The following is a 15,871-nucleotide window of genomic DNA, read 5'->3' on the forward strand; positions in this document are numbered from 1 at the left end:
TTTTCTCTTCCTGGCATAAAGTTTGTGAGCATTATTAGGCTCTTTTTTCTTCTCCCCCCTGTGAGCTTCAGTCTTTGAAAAAGGAGTCACTATTGCGCCTGGGATTTAGATGGCTTTTTGAGCTCAGCTGAGCCCTTTCTCTATTGTAACACAAAGGGATTGGCGTGTGCTCGTGCTGTTTTGAATGGGATCGATGGGGTGAAGTCGGGCAGTTAATAAGATAGATTTTTGTTAATTCTGTCGCACCCACGTGTCCCAGTTGGGTTGCATAATGACCTTGTTTAATGTACAAGGAGTGCCAGTGGATGTGTTTGCTCTCTGATGCCCAGGGATTTATACGTGTAGCAATGAGATGGGCACATAGCATCCTACTGACTCTTTTGTGTATATACCAGCTAACATGGGATGAGTGGCTGGAGTGTTTAGGGCTCAGAACACCTGGGTTCAAATCCATGCTCTCCCGCAGACAGCCCATGTGACCTTGGGGCGGGGCCTGGGGCAACTCCCCCACAGTACCTTAGATATGGGCCCAGAAGCAACCACCTGCCTGTACTGCAAGCCCCACCCTACCCCCCTCCACCAGCCTTGCCCCATCCAGCCTACAAGGCTTGGGTCTCCACATCCCCAACCCCACCTCGGGCTGGATGCTATCAAGCGGACCCCCGTGCCTCAGGGTGCAGATCCCAACAAACCACATTCCAGATCTGGACTGTGGGCTGGAGGTTCCCTACCCCACCTTAAGTCCATCCGGCACTGGGCTGGCTATCTGCATGCTCCATGCTTGCTTATCAGCTGCCAGCTCCCATTTCCAATTAAATTTTGATATGTGGTTGACAATTGTACACTTCCAAGTCATCCTAGGTCTGTCCCTCTTTCTTGTTGGACTTTCTGCCTTCCAACTGAGAGCTGCGTGGACGTATTCTATGTGGGTGAATTGTTGGTAAAGCATCATCACAATGAACTGCAACCCCAGGCCAGCTGGGTGCCTCCCGATTATGCATCAGAGGAGTAGCTATGTAAGTCTGTATCCACAAAAATGACAAGAAGTCCTGTGGCACCTTATAGACTAACAGATTTGTTGGCGCATAAGCTTTCGTGGGCAAAAATCCACATTGTCAGGCACATCATGCCCATGAAAGCTTATGCTCTGATAAAGTCCTGATAAATCTGTTAGTCTATAAAGTGCCACAGGACTTCTCGTTGTTTTTTCCTGAATATGGTTTAACCAAGGCATCTGCAACCTCTGGCTCCAGAGCTGTCTTTAAGAGCTTCTTTGTGGCTCCCAATGCTGTAATTGCAAAGTGGGGGAAAAAAAATCCTCCTGATTATTTTTGATAAAGGGTGAACATCTAAAAGCCTAAAAATGAACAATTCATATCTAAATAGCAAATGATAGGTGATGTCGAAATGTTGGATAACTCTGCCTACCTTCCTCCAGAGACAGAGATTTCAGGAGTGAAAGTGAGGAAGACAGTGATGCGAACATGCACATAAAGTGCGAGGAAATAAAATATATAAAAAGTTCGTGAAAGTCGTGCAGTAAACATGTATTGCATTGCAAATCATTGTGTGTGTGCTGCTCTTAAATAGGGGTTACAACAAGTATGACTGTACATTATTTATTAAGGACCATCTTGTATTCACATGCATCATGGCTCTTGAATTATTGAATTTCTTACCAAATTAAAAAAAAATTGTTCTTCTTGCTCTTTTGGTTGCTGACCCCTGATTTAACCCTTTGGCATCTGTGTAGCTACATCCTAATCGCTGGTTTTGCTGCCACACTGGATAAAACTCCAGCATTGTAAGGGTTAATGTTACTGAGAGGTTATATTATTTTGGGGCATTGCTAGTGGAGCCATTCAGTTATTTTTCCCAAGTGTTTTTATTCCTTTCCACGAGACACCCTTGTTTTGTGGGACCAGAGGGTGCCAGAGCTTCGTGCTCCTCAAGGTACAGCTAATGGAAGGAGTGTGATGGAGCTCTGTCCACACCTTACAGGCAGCACCATGTCCCTGTGGCCTCAAAGTCAACAGGACAATGGACACTAAGCATCTCCCTTGCTGGGAGTCTCCGTAGGAAGGCTAAGGAGAGACCGGGCCACGGAGACTGGACAATTTCTCACCCCATCAGAGCACATTAGAGAGGAAGCCTGGGGAGAACATTACAGTGTGACTGGTTGAGTTGTACCTGCTCTGAAGCCAGAGGGCATCAGTCTCCTAGGGGAAGCCTGGGACCTCATGCATGCATCTCCTCTGCAGGTTTTCAACTGCAGGATTGCAGGCTTTGTGTTTCCCCTCTCCCAGGGTCAGGAATTCACAGCCTCCTTAGCTGCCGGGAGCCGGCTCCTTCACTGCGTGAGCGCCACCTGCAAATAAAACCTTGGCAAGCCTAAAGAGGAAACTTCATCTTCAGAGCCAAGCAGCTGTCAAAACAGTGCGGGCTTGGCTCTCGGAGTCTCTCTTGGGGAGAAAGTTGCACAAAAAGCCAAGGGTGAGGCAGCGCGTGCTTGACTGCCGTGCCTGGGTCGCTGAGGCAGGTAAATTATAATTGCTGTAATGGGGAGACTGATCCTTCCCCTCAGCCTGCGTTTAGTCTATTGTGATCATAAGCTTTTTTGGGGGCGGGCGGGGCAGGCAGGGACACTGTTCAGGATGTACTTGTACAGCACTGAGCACGATGGGTCCCTGATTTCACTCAGGACCTCTGGGGCAGCTGTCCCACAAGTGGTAAAACATCAGGGGCTGAAGGTAATAGGACCTCATGATTCAGTGCAGGAGTCAGGAAGGATTTTTTCCCCTCACTTCCTTGAGTACTGTAGCTTGTCAAAGAGTATCGTGGGATGGGGAACGTCTTCTTCCTTGGAAACAGTAGTGGGCAGATTGTCAGCTGGGTGCAATTCTTAGCACACCAGAGACAGAGGGTGCTGGACCGCTGGGCTGTGAGCATGCAGACCTCTCAACTTTTTGTGGTAGAGATGGATTCCTGCCTCTGGTCACAAGCAACAGTAAGTCTGAGCTGCTCGTGCTGTTGCCTTTGGGCCCATCACAAAATTGCCGCCTGGTCAGAGGTGGAATAGCCTGTGGGTTGCGGGACAGGACCGTAGCGTTGCATGGGTTAGGGAGCCCAGCGCTGAAGCAGCAGAGGGTGCTGCAGTGCAGTCCTGAGCGCTCTGCAAGCTGTGTAGCTGCACAGCAGCTTACGTAGAGCCACACTGTTGCTCAGGTACCTATGCTAGGCGAGGAGGGCTACCTCACCCCCAGCGTAACCTCCAGCCTGGTGCCTGGGGGAGGGTTGGCCTGACCCAGGTGCCTGTCCTGCAGCCCAAAGATAACCATGACTCTGCCCTCTCACCCCTGCTGCTGCCAGAGCAGCCTGAGTCCAGGCTTGCATCTGCCATAGACCAGCCCAGGGGCATCCCTGCCATGGCCAAAGCAGCCCAGACGTCCCCTGACACCCCCCTTCCCCCGCCACCATTGTCCATTTCCACACAAACACACACCATTCCACAGTCAGAGCTGCCTGGGCAGGCCACACCGCACTTCTGCCACAGACCAGACAATCCAGACCTGCTCCCTGCTGTGGCCTAGCCTCATCCTCACACACACTCTGTTCTCTATCTTCTGCCCAAGCCCCACCCCAGAGCCCACACCTTCAGCCAGAGCCCTTGCACCCCAACCTTCTCTCCCAGCCATGCCCCTCATCCCTAGCCCTGCCCCAGAGCCCACGCCCCCAGAGCCGTCACCCTTCTGCACCCCAGTTGTCTGCCCCAAGGCTCAGCCCCCTCTCCCATGCTCAGAACCCATTGACCCCACCCCTGCCACATCGTCACTGTCACATGTACGCTGCAGTACACACGCAACCTGTGTCACAAAGCTTGTCACACACACACACAGTGTTTCTCTTTCACGCTCACACAATGTCTTTGTTCTTCTGTTGCCCCCAGCCCCACCCCTTCTGCTCAAGGCCCTGTCCCTTCCAGGGGAGCCCAGAGCCAGTCCACAACCAGTACCAAAATTCATGGAGCCTATTGCCTTGCCCTCAAACAGACTCTCAGCACCCACAATCTGTTGCCTTTCTTGACCGCTAAGCGGGAGGATGCAGCTTTGCTCTATTAAGTAGGAGGAATCTGGGTTTTTTCCCCCTTGGTTCAAAAGCACTGGATTCTGGAGCTTCAGTGTGAGATGATCTAAATTAGTTTTCCCCCGGGGGTGAGGGGTGGAAGCACTGAAGAGTATCAATCTGCTGTCCCCTGTAGTTGGGATCTCTAATCCAGGTAAATGCCAGCCTAAAGCAGCTAGTGGGGAGACAGAACCACCAGGTATGTCCCTGGAACCAGAGCCTGGATAATCCAGAGTTGTTTCCAGTATTTCCAGTATGGTATTAGCACATACTCTGTTGCCACTCTTTTTTAAAGCTCCTGTTGTCCTCTGTTCTTTCCCTCTATCCCCACTACAGCGACATGAGCCAAAATCCAAGTTGTACCAGTTAAAAGCTGCCAGGTTAAGCCCTAGACTGACTAATCCATGAGAATTCATGGAGTTGGGCATCTACAAACCTGATTTAAGGGAACAGCAGCTTTACTTCCAAAATAAATAGAGGCACATTGCCGAGAATTACTTGTGCTTAATTGGAGCACGAGTCGTATTCTCCAGGAGCCGACAGAAATCGGCTCCAATTCATTTATTTGTGTTACTCTTCATAATGCATGTTAAGAAGCTGCTGCAGAACATTAAAAGCAGAACAGTTTTTCTTTTTAAAAGGGAGGGAGCATTGTCTAATGATTGGAGCAGGAAGTCAGTACTCTGGGGTCCTTTTCTTAGGTCTGGCAGGAGAGAAGGTAAAATGTGTGAAACTTGCAAATGAATTCCAATTCAGATGTTGCCCTCTGTAATCTTGTGGTAAAATCCTTTTCTAGGGGAATAGAATACTTTTAAATACTTTATTGAATGCCCAGGCTGGTTAAAGTGTTCCCCTGTAGGTTTATGTGTATTCCAATTGCTGATGATGGATTTACATCCATTCATCCTTTGGCGCAGAGACTGTCCAGTTTATTGACTGCCCATGGCAGAAGGGCATAGCTGGCATGAGATGGCACATATCACATTAGCGGATGGGCAGGTGTGTGAGGCTCATTTATTTGATACATCGAACCTGGGGCCTAAAAGAGATTTAATTTATCTTATGCATTGCAAGGGCAATTTCCACACATTTGATATTTGTGGAAATGGCACACATCCCACTTAATTTACTTTTTCCATAGGTTCTGTTAATGACAGGCAACCCCACCATTTTTTTTCTTTCCTTCCTTCTCCTGCCACCCAACCCCACTATACGAACCCTGGGTTCTTATTATGTATGCCAGTCTGAAAATCTGAAGAAGCGGGTCTTACCCACGAAAGTTCATTACCTAATAAAAAAAAAATTTTAGTCTTTAAGGTGCTACAGGACTGCTTGTTTTTGGTGAAGCCATGGACTAACACAGCTACCCCCTGAGACTAGTAGACAAATAGCTAAACCTCCCAGCCTCTGCTTTCTCATCTGTAATATACAGACGTGCATTGCAGGGGTGGTATGAGGATGAATTCATTCATGCTTGTGAAGCAGGTGGAAGATGGAAAGGAGAGCCTCATATAACAGTGCTAATACTGCTGGTCAAGGTCTTGTAAGATACCTCTAGTTATGCAGCTTTGCCAGTACTCCGCCATTCTGATCTAGGACTCTTCTAGCATCCCCGCTAGCTCTACCCAGTCTGTAATTATGCTCTTCCGATGCCTCTCAGTCCTCAGCTGTTCCAGTCCTGGGCTCCTCCAAGCACCTCTAACCAACACACCCAGCCCTTACTGAAGCAAAGGCTACTAATCCAGTGTATTGCTCATAAACATATCTACTAGTAAAACGTTCACCTCCTGTTGCTGCCTAGTGATCGAGCTGTTCTGTTTAAGTTTGTTCTTTGTGCTGGTCACCCGAATGAGATATCGTTTGGACAGAGGTGCCACTTGCTAGCCATGCATTTGTACCCAGTTGGGATCATAACCATGACTTTTGTTGTTTCAGGTGGATAAAGTTTGAAGAAAAGGTGGAAGAAGGAGGGGAGAGATGGAGCAAGCCTCATGTGTCCACGTTATCTTTGCACAGCCTGTTTGAACTGCGCACATGTCTACAGACAGGGACGGTGCTGCTTGACTTAGACGGCTACTCCTTACCGCAGATCATAGGTACTCGCCTCTCATTACAAACAGCAGAGGGGTTTTCTCGGTGCACTGACACTTTACCTAGAACTAGAGAAAGTATCACTCACCTCAGAGTAATTTGGGATGCGGGAATAATAGCAGCTCAAATAGTACACAATTTAAACAGCAGTAAAGATCAGTGGTTCCGAAACCTTCCAGTAACAGGGATGGTCTAAACAGTACTTGATCCTGCCATGAGGGCAGGGGGCTGGATTTGATGACCTCTTAAATATTTCCCTCAAATTTCTCCACATCTTTCTTGAACTGTGGTGCCCAAAACTGGACACAATACTCCAGCTGAGGCCTAACCAGTGATGGTTAGGATTATTATGGTTGGGATTATTTTTTACCAATGTGCATTACTTTACTCCTATCGAGATTAAATATCATTTGCCGTTTTGTTGCCGCTTGGTTTTGTGACATCTTTTTGAAGGTCTTCGCAGTCAGCTCCGTTCTTAACTATCTTAAGCAGTTTAGTATCATCTGCAGATTTTACCACCTCACAGTTTACATCTTTCTCTAGATCATTTATAAATAAGATCAGTCCCATTATTGACCCTTGGGGGACTTCACTAGTTACCACACTTCATTCTGAAAACTTAACCATTTATTCCTACCCTCTGTTTCCTGTCCTTTAGCTGGCTATCACTCCATAAGAGGACCTTCCCTCTCATCCCATGACAACTTACTTTACTTAAGAGCCTTTGCTGAGGGACCTTGTCAAAGGTTTTCTGGAAATCTAAGTATATCATAGCCACTGGATTCCCTTTTGTCTGCATGCTTTATTGACCCCTCAGAGAACTCATAGATTAATAAGGCATGATTTCTCCTTACAAAAACAATGTTGACTTTTCCCCAAAAGTTATGTTCATCTGTGTGTGACAAGTTTATTTTTTACTAGTTTTATTTTTTACTACAGTTTCAACTAATTTGCCCAACACTGACATTAGACTTACTGGTTTGTAATTGCCAGGATCACCTCTAGTGTACTTTTTAAATATAGGCATCACATTAGCTATCTTCCAGTCACTGAGTACAGAAGGTGATTTATAGGATAGGTTACAAGTCACAGTAAATAGTGAGTGCCTAACCTGGTGTCGCTGGAGTAATGAATCCCTATGGTGATTTTTTTTTAAACAAATACATTGGATCTAGTTTTTTTGGTTTTGGGTTTTTTGGTTTCTGCTGATGGTGCACATTATCTTGAGATTGGTGCATATAACAACATTCATTCCTTCTCATTTTTCCACCCATCTGTGGAATATTTGGCTTGATTTCCTGAAGGCTCCTGCAGCGAAACTGGGAGATTGGCTGCTAACAGTCTGGCAGCAGAGCAGGGCTAAAACAGCAGAGCCCCCTGCCCTGGCCCTGAGCCAATCCTGAAAGCAGCTGACATGACTCTGTGGTCCCTGCAAAAGGCTGGGCAGACGACATGACAGCTGCTTTCAGGAGCAGCGCAAGTCCAGGGCAGAGGGGAGTCTCCACTTGCTGTCCTTGTGTACAGCTCCCATTCTCCGGGAACAGGAAACCTCAGACAATAGGAGGTATGGGGGTGGTGCCTGCAAATGGAGGGGGCAGTGTACAGACCCACTTGCCCCTCCCACCAAGAGGCTGCTGCTGGACATGCCGGCTGCTTTCAGGAGGGTGCAGGGACAGGGTGGAGTAAGCCTGCCTTAGCCTCACTGTGTTGCCACCCAGGAGCCATCTAAGTAAGCTGGAGTCCATACCCTGAACCCTTGGCCCACCCTGGAATGCCCTCCTGCACCCCAATCTCCTGCCCCAGCTTCAAGCTCCTCCTGGATACAAACTTCCTCCCAGAGCTTGCGCACTGCAACTCCTCCTGCGCCCCAACCTCCTACGCCAGACTCAGCAGGGGACCCCTCACACACTCTAAATCCCCTTGGCCCCAGACAAGAGCCTGCACCTCAACCCCCACACCCTGCTCCAGGCTGGTGAAAGAGAGTGAGGATGGGAGTGGGAAAGGAGGGGAGATGGAGTGAGCAGGGTGGGGAAGGAGGTGGAGCAAGTGTATTTAGGTTTGAGGTATGTCCTGGATTGCACTTCTGTTCAAAAACTGACCTGGTGGTTAGAAAAGGGGGAGACCACTCATGTAAATAGTGGGCTCTCTGTAACTTGAAGTCCTTAAGTCATGATTTGAGAACTGCAGTAGTTCAGCCAGAGCTGATGGGCTATTCCAGGAGTGGGTGGGTGAGATTCTAGGCCTGCAAATATGCAGGAGGTCAGATGACATTATCATACTGGCCCCTTCTGACCTTTAGGTGCGAGCCTTTGGAACTGACGCGGTTCTAGCATTTGCAAGGAGACTTTTTTCCCCCAACAGAATCTGCCACGCCACAGCTCAGTGAGTCATGCACACGCTTCCAATGTTATTCTTTCAGATGACGTTATAGAAAAGCAAGTAGAAGACGGTCTGCTCAAACCAGAGCTGAGAGAGAAAATCAGCTATGTGCTCCTGCGGAAACACCGCCACCAGACCAAGAAGCCGATCCACCGATCCTTGGCAGACATTGGCAAATCGGTCTCGTCCAACACAAGTGAGTTCACAAGATACGGCACATGCGTGGCTATATCCCAGCACCCTTTACTCTTATTAACTTTTCTCTTGCAGTCTGTGGGGATGAGTAGAGCTCATGGAGTCTCAGAGCTTATGGCCAGAAGGGGCCGGGAGATCACACTGGAGAGGAATGGATGGAACCCCCAGTAGCCCAGCACATGGAGCAGGGAATCGATAGTGAAGTGTAGTGATTACGTGCTGCTTATATGAGTTTAAGAGAAGGCACCTGGCCTCTATAAAGGGGAAGACAGGGGAAAGGATCTGCCAGCAGAGTGAAGCTGCAGAGAGCAAGAGGCGGGGCTCCTCTCCTGGGAGAAGGGGAGGGTTAAACTGAGACACCAGCGGACAAAGGGTGCATGCAGAAAAGCTTGCAAGTGACTCTGGGAAGAGGAGGACTCTCTCCTGGGATAAGGGGACAAGCCCCAGGATTGAGTAGTGTTGTGAATGCATAAGTGACAGATGGCAGGGGAATGTTTAAAGCAGGGGTGGCCAACCCATGGCTCTCAAACAGCATGCAGCTCTTTGAGCCATTAAATGCAGCTCCTCCTCAGAGCCGCGTGATAGGAGTGCTGTCTGCACACGTGCCCTACTGCTTGGTGGGAGAAACGTGTGGCAGCGGAGGTGGTGGTAGCAGAAGTGGTTCTGGGGCTCTCATGAGTAGCCAGTATTGAGTTAGAGTGAGGACAGGTTTGGGGTGCCTGCCTCTGGGAAGGGGGATTGGGTTAGAGTAGGGGGCTGGGGTACCTGGCTGTCAGGGAGGTGAGGGAGATTGGGTTAGAGCAGGGAGGCTGGGGGTGCCGGGCTCTGGAGAGGGGGATTCATTTAGAGCAGGGAGGAGCTGCAGTGCCTGGTTCTGTGAGAGGGGAGGGGGAGTGGGTTAGAGTGGGGGACTCAGGGTGCCTGGCTCTGGTGAAGCCTTTAAGGAACCTTGAGGAGGGTAAACTGAGGCAGGGCCTCTGCAGAGCAGCACTTAGCCAAAAGGGGGCATTACAGGGTAGGCTCAGCCTTTTTACTGCCTGTAAAATCCAGCTTGGTAGCTCACATCCTTCTGAGGTTGGTAGTGAATAAAAAAATATTATTCATCTGACATCGTGTGAATCAAACTGTTGGTAGAGGTCCCCCTCGCAGTAGCATCGCCCCTTAGAACATGACATTGCACCTTGGGTGGCAGTTCTAACATAGAAGGCCAAGGTTGGATGAAGAGTTGAAAACAGAATCTGCATGTCAGTTTCCTTTCAGGTCAGCACAAAGGTGTCCTGGTCAGGGCTGTGCTGGAAGGCGGCTCTTGCATGGTACGCCACTGGGTCACTTGCTCTGCAGAATTGTTTCAGTCATTTTCAATGGCTGTAGATGGAGTTTTCTCTTTTTCCAGTCTGGGTTGTTTACCTGGGCTCATCAACAGAGAGGCGCTTTGGACTCTTGGATTTCCTGACCTTAGTCCACTCTTGAGATTAACCTAAACTGAGAACTTCAGACTTTACTGCTGCACATCGGATCTAATCTCCGATAGCCTGCTCCCCAGCACACATACTTCCATTGACTTCAGTGAGGCAGACATGCTTCTAGGGAGAGCGGTAGCAGAACTTTGCTCATTTCATGATTTTTAACACTTTTTTTTTTGACTGTGGTTATTGCTCCTCATCAATCATAGAACATTAGAACTGAAAAGGACCTGGATAGGTTATCAAGTCCAGTCCCCTGCCCTCCAGCAGGACCAAGCACTGTCTAGATGTCTGTCTAACCTGCTCTTAAAAATCTCCAGTGATGGAGATTCCACAACCTCCCTAGGCAATTTATTTCAGTGTTTAGCCACCCTGAGAGTTAGGAACTTTTTACTAATGTCCAGTCTAAACCTCCCTTGCTGCAGTTTAAGCCCATTGTTCCTTGTCCTGTCCTCAGAGACCAAAGAGAACAATTTTTCTCCTTCCTTCCTTCCAACACTGTTTTAGGTACTTGAAACCCACTCTCATGTCTACTCTCAGTTTTTTCTTTTCTAAACTGAACAAGCCCAAGTCTTCACTCATATTCTCTAGACCTTTAATCATTCTTGTTGCTCTTCTCTGGGCCTTCTCCAGTTTCTCCACATCTTTCTTGAAATGTGGTGCCCAGAACTGGCCACGATACTCCAACTGACACCTAATCAACGCTGAGTAGAGGGGAAGAATGACTTCTCATGTTTTGCTCGCAGGATCATGTTTTTGCAATGACATCTCACTGTTCACGCATATATAGCTTGTGGTCCAATATGACCCCTACATCCCTTTCTGCAGTACTCCTTGCTAGACAGTCGCTTCCCATTCTGTATATATGAAGCTGATTGTTCCTTCCTCAGTGGAGTACTTTACTTTTGTCCTTATTAAACTTCATCCTATTTACCTCAGACCATTTCTCCAGTTTGTCCAGATCATTTTGAATTATGACTCTATGCTTCAAAGCAGCTGCAACTCCTCTCAGCTTGGTATCATCTGCAAACTTAATGCCCATACTCTCTATGCCAATATCTAAATTGTTGATGCAGATATTGAATAGAACTGGTCCCAGAACAGACCCCTGTGGAATTCCATTTGTTATGCCCTTCCAGCGTGACTGCAAACCATTAATAACTACTCTCTGAGAATGGTTATACAGTTAGTTATGCACCCATCTTATAGTAGCCCCATATAAGTTGTATTTTTGTAGTTTATTGATAAGAAGATCATGCGAGACCTTAGCAAATGCCTTACAAAAGTCTAGGTCTACCACATCCACTGCTTCTCCCTTATCCACAAGATTTGTTACCTTATCAAAACAAACTATCCAGTTGGTTTGGTTTGGCATGATTTGTTCTTTACAAACCCAGGCTGCCTGTTACCTATCACCTTATTTTCTTCCAGATGAATTCCTTAATTATTTGCTCCATTATCTTTCCTAGCACAGAATTTAAGCTGCCTGGTCTGTAGTTTCCTGGGTTGTTCTTATTTCCCTTTTTATAGGTGGGTACTATATTTGCCCTTTTCCAGTCTTCTGAAAACTTCCCCGACTTCTAGGACTTTTCAAAGATGCTAGCTAAAGGCTGAGATACCTGCTCTATCAGCAGCTTGAGTATTCTACGATGCATTTCGTCAGGCCCCAGTGACTTGCAGACATCTAATTTTTCTAAGTAAATTTTAACTTATCCTCTTTTTATTTTGTTTTATCTTCCAATCCTACCCCCTTCCCACTAGCATTCACTAAGTTAGGCATTTCTTCATCAGACTTCTTGGTGAAGGCCAAAACAAAGAAGTCATTGAACATCTCTGCCATTTCCAAGTTTCCTAATATTGTTTCTCCCTCCTCACTGAGTAGTGGGCCTGCCCTGTCCTTGGTCTTCCTCTGGCTTCTAATATATTTTATAAAATGTCGTCTTGTTACCCTTTATGTCTCTAGGTAGCTTGAGCTCATTTTGTGCCTTTGCCTTGCTAATCTTGCCCTTCATACATGTATTGTTTGCTTATATTCATCCTTTGTAATTTGTCCTAATGGTCAGTTTTTATGTGACTCCTTTCTGATTTTGAGATCATACAAGATCTCCTGGCTAAGCCAAGGTAGTCTTTTACCATACTTTCGATCTTTCCTACACAGCAGAATAGCTTGTTTTTGGACCCTTAACACCTCTCTGAAAAACTGCCAACTCTCTTCAATTGTTTTTCAATATTTACGCTGTGGGTCTTTTCCGATTAATGTGAAATAAGTCATTGAAACGAATACTGACAAAGGATAGGAGTATGCAGGAGCAGATAGATAGTGAACCCACAAAGGTAGTTTTTTCCATTTATTTAGTAGGTGTAGCACTGAGTCCATTATTAAATTACAGGCAAGATTGTTGTTTGTAGCTGCTTTTCTTGTTATTGCTTCAAGCCTGTCCGTGATCAGTAGAGCTTGTCAAAACAGTTTTGACAGAACCATTTTCTTTTGCAAATGACATTTAATCTAAATGTTTTGTGTCAATTTCCCCAACTTTTTCTCTGGAAGGCTTCATTTTGATACTATCAAAAACAATTTGAATCAAAGTTGAGTTGCATTTTGTTTTGACTTTTATATTACAATATCGATTTTAATATATGTATCTATTGTGTATGTAGAATAATGTATGTATGCTCTAGTTAATATTTCAGGGGTACTGGAACAGTTTGGCTGTGTCTAGACTAGCCCCCAACTTTGAAGGGGGCACAGTAATTGGGGTGTTGGGGGGCTACTAAATGAGGAATAAAGGGACTTTGAAGTAACGCGGGCACTTCAAAGTACCTGTGGCTGACCCGCGGCTACATGCAAGCCGGCACTTTGACGTGTCATACGTCGAAGTTGCCACAGGGGAGATTTAGCTTAAGCACCACAGCACTTCATTAGTAATCTCCCAACACCCTAATTACCGTGCCCCCTTCAAAGCTGGGGGCTAGTCTAGACACAGCCTTTGTATAGTGGTGGAGCTACATCGAATCAAAATGTAAACCTTGTATATGCTGGAAACCACTTCTATCCAGGGCGTCTGGTTTCACCCCTAGTTCCAATACCTACATAACATTTAATATAAAATAAAACTTTTTCTTAAACTTTTTGAGAACACAGACCTCAAATAATAATTTTTATGAGGAATGCCTATGAAAACTTTCTTAAAAGTCAGATTAAAAATAAAAGTAATTCACTCAGGTCTCACAACAATGAAGAAGTAACATTGTTTCTGGTCCAAAAACAGAAAATATCAACCATGAGTGTATTTTTCCAAGTGCTTGCAGCATACCTGCGAGTTGTTCACGGAACACCAGTGTTCCACTGAACTTTGTTTGCGGGACACCGAGATAAAAGGACAAATGTTTTGACATTAGCCACTTTTTTTAGAGCTCTCATTTTGAGGAAATACTGGGGATTTTCCAGACCGTTGGAATTTCCTGTGGAACACACATTCCAAATCCTGTCCAGCTCTAGTGAAGAGTTTTCTATCACAGGACAATATCCCAGTCTGGCAGCAGCATTGCAGCAAACATTGGGAAGATGCTGAATCTCCATAAATGCTTGCAATTTAGGTCTATTCTAAACAGCATCTGTGTTGGAAACATCAGTGTCGCAGTCAAAGTAGCTATTCTTTGGGTCTCAGTCTGATCTCATTTACATTGGGGTAAACCAGGAGTGGCTCCAACAAAATGGATGGATTATACCACCGTGTAAGCTGGGCACTTGTGCGGCCACTCAGGAGAGATTCAAAAACCACCCAGATGATTAGCAGAGTGCCTACAGCTAGCTTTTTGTTTCTGCTGGTGGTGCACATTTGTACATGCCTCAGCGCCTATAAAAACTTATTCTGCACTTGGATGAAAAAGATTACGGGGAACATTGGTCAGGGATCCTGTCCGTCGGCTGGATCGCACAAAAGGCTATTGATCCAAATCCCATTTTTGTCTCTTGGTCCCTGCTGGAGAAGCCAGTTTGAATTAGTATAAATTGGAGTGACTTCAAAGGGTTGATAAGAGAAAGTTCATTTGCATCCTCACCTTCCCCCTCGCCCCCAGCTAGAGAAAGTCCATACAGTGCCACAAAAACACACATTTTTAATACAGCATGCCCCAGAGGTATTAGCCCTAATTCAATAAGGTTTAATTTAATTCAGTGAAGTCTGTTAATTCCAGAACAGTTGTTCAGGATAATACAGGGTATTGTCAATCCGTTACAAACCATGCCAACAGAATTGTTAACCCAGTTCTGTTTGCTCAGTCCATTTCTTTTCTTAATTATAACCATGATATCTGAGCACAAAGACCAGTGGAGTATGTGTTCACACAGTGTGATGCTCATTCTTGTTCGGAGAGGTAGAATAGGGCCTGCGCACCAATTAAATGTCACTTAAGGCCTCAAATTAGGGCTTAAGTGGAAGAAAGGTAGTGGCATAAACCTTGTATTGGCCTTCTGCACGAATTCCCTCCACAAGAAAATTATTAAAAAATCCCGTCAGAAGTAAGATTGTTTCTTCCCAATGGAAAAATCGCTCTCCCTGGGCCCAAAGTGGAAAATGATGCTGAATTCATAGCCAAGCTTGCAAAATATGAGTAGATGTTTGAAATCTAAGAAATGCATCCAAGTTCATTACCGGACAATTCATTTTCACCCCTGGCTACCCAAGTTTCAAAACCCGAAAATGACAAAGCAGCTTCATTGTTGGTCATCTGATATGAGCTGGCAGTAACTGCTCACAGATCATTGCATACACACATTCATGTGTTCTAAATGCTTTCTCCCATTCAGGTCGCAGTCCTGTCCGGAGCCCAGCGGCAGGGGCCAGTTTTCACCGCTCCACCGAAGATCTTAGAATGAGGCAGAATGCAAATTACGGACGTTTACGTAAGTTGGACAACCATTACTTACTTGCTTAGAGAAGCAGCTGTGTCTAACACCTGATTGGGAATCTATATTCCTGAGTTATTCAGCTGATTCACATTCAGCACAATATATTATTTCCTTGGACCTATATTGTAAATTGTGAGAATGGTCTATTAGAAAATCCCTTTTCCATCTGAAAATATTGCTGTAAGTATACTCTAAAATGACTAGCAGTCCTGTGGCACCTTAGCAACTCTCACGTTTATTAGCTTCCATGGGTAAATCCCACTACTTCAGATGAAAAAGAAGAGGAGAAACAGAATCCAGGGTTTACATAGCAGGAAAGAACAAGCAGTTCTGTGGCACCTTATAGACTAACAGATATTTTGGAGCATAAGCTTTCGTGGGCAAAGACCCACTGATGAAGATTCCTAGGATGGAAGAAGCTGGAGTGAGGGGGAAGGGACGGGTGATCAACAACAACAGGATGATGGGATCTTGGGGATCCATCTCCCAGAGGAACATGGGAGGTGCTAGTTTACAGGGTCATTTTCATGCTTGCACTCTGTGGGCCAAATACTCTTTACGATTTATTCACAGTGGAACATTTCTGGGGACTCTGCGCAAAGCTTTCATTGATCACCCACAGATTTTGTATGTACGAGCTCTCATGCTCATGCAACTTAGCACAGACCTTGAGAAAGCCCTCTTGGGAAAACACGGAAGCTGGGGCAAC

General features: G+C 46.1%; 1 protein-coding gene across 1 annotated transcript in view; it reads left to right on the top strand.

Moving 5' to 3' along the window:
* SLC4A5 (solute carrier family 4 member 5) overlaps nucleotides 1-15,871 on the top strand; it is a 113,394-nt gene that overhangs the window by 37,345 nt on the left and 60,178 nt on the right. Inside the window, exons 5-7 of the mRNA XM_074981542.1 lie at nucleotides 6,058-6,218; nucleotides 8,633-8,788; nucleotides 15,061-15,156. Of these exons, the coding sequence (XP_074837643.1) occupies nucleotides 6,058-6,218; nucleotides 8,633-8,788; nucleotides 15,061-15,156 (413 nt within the window). The remainder of the gene's footprint in view (nucleotides 1-6,057; nucleotides 6,219-8,632; nucleotides 8,789-15,060; nucleotides 15,157-15,871) is intronic.

The sequence above is a fragment of the Carettochelys insculpta genome, chromosome 31, assembly GCF_033958435.1.
Source record: "Carettochelys insculpta isolate YL-2023 chromosome 31, ASM3395843v1, whole genome shotgun sequence".
In the NCBI taxonomy this organism is placed as follows: domain Eukaryota; kingdom Metazoa; phylum Chordata; order Testudines; family Carettochelyidae; genus Carettochelys; species Carettochelys insculpta.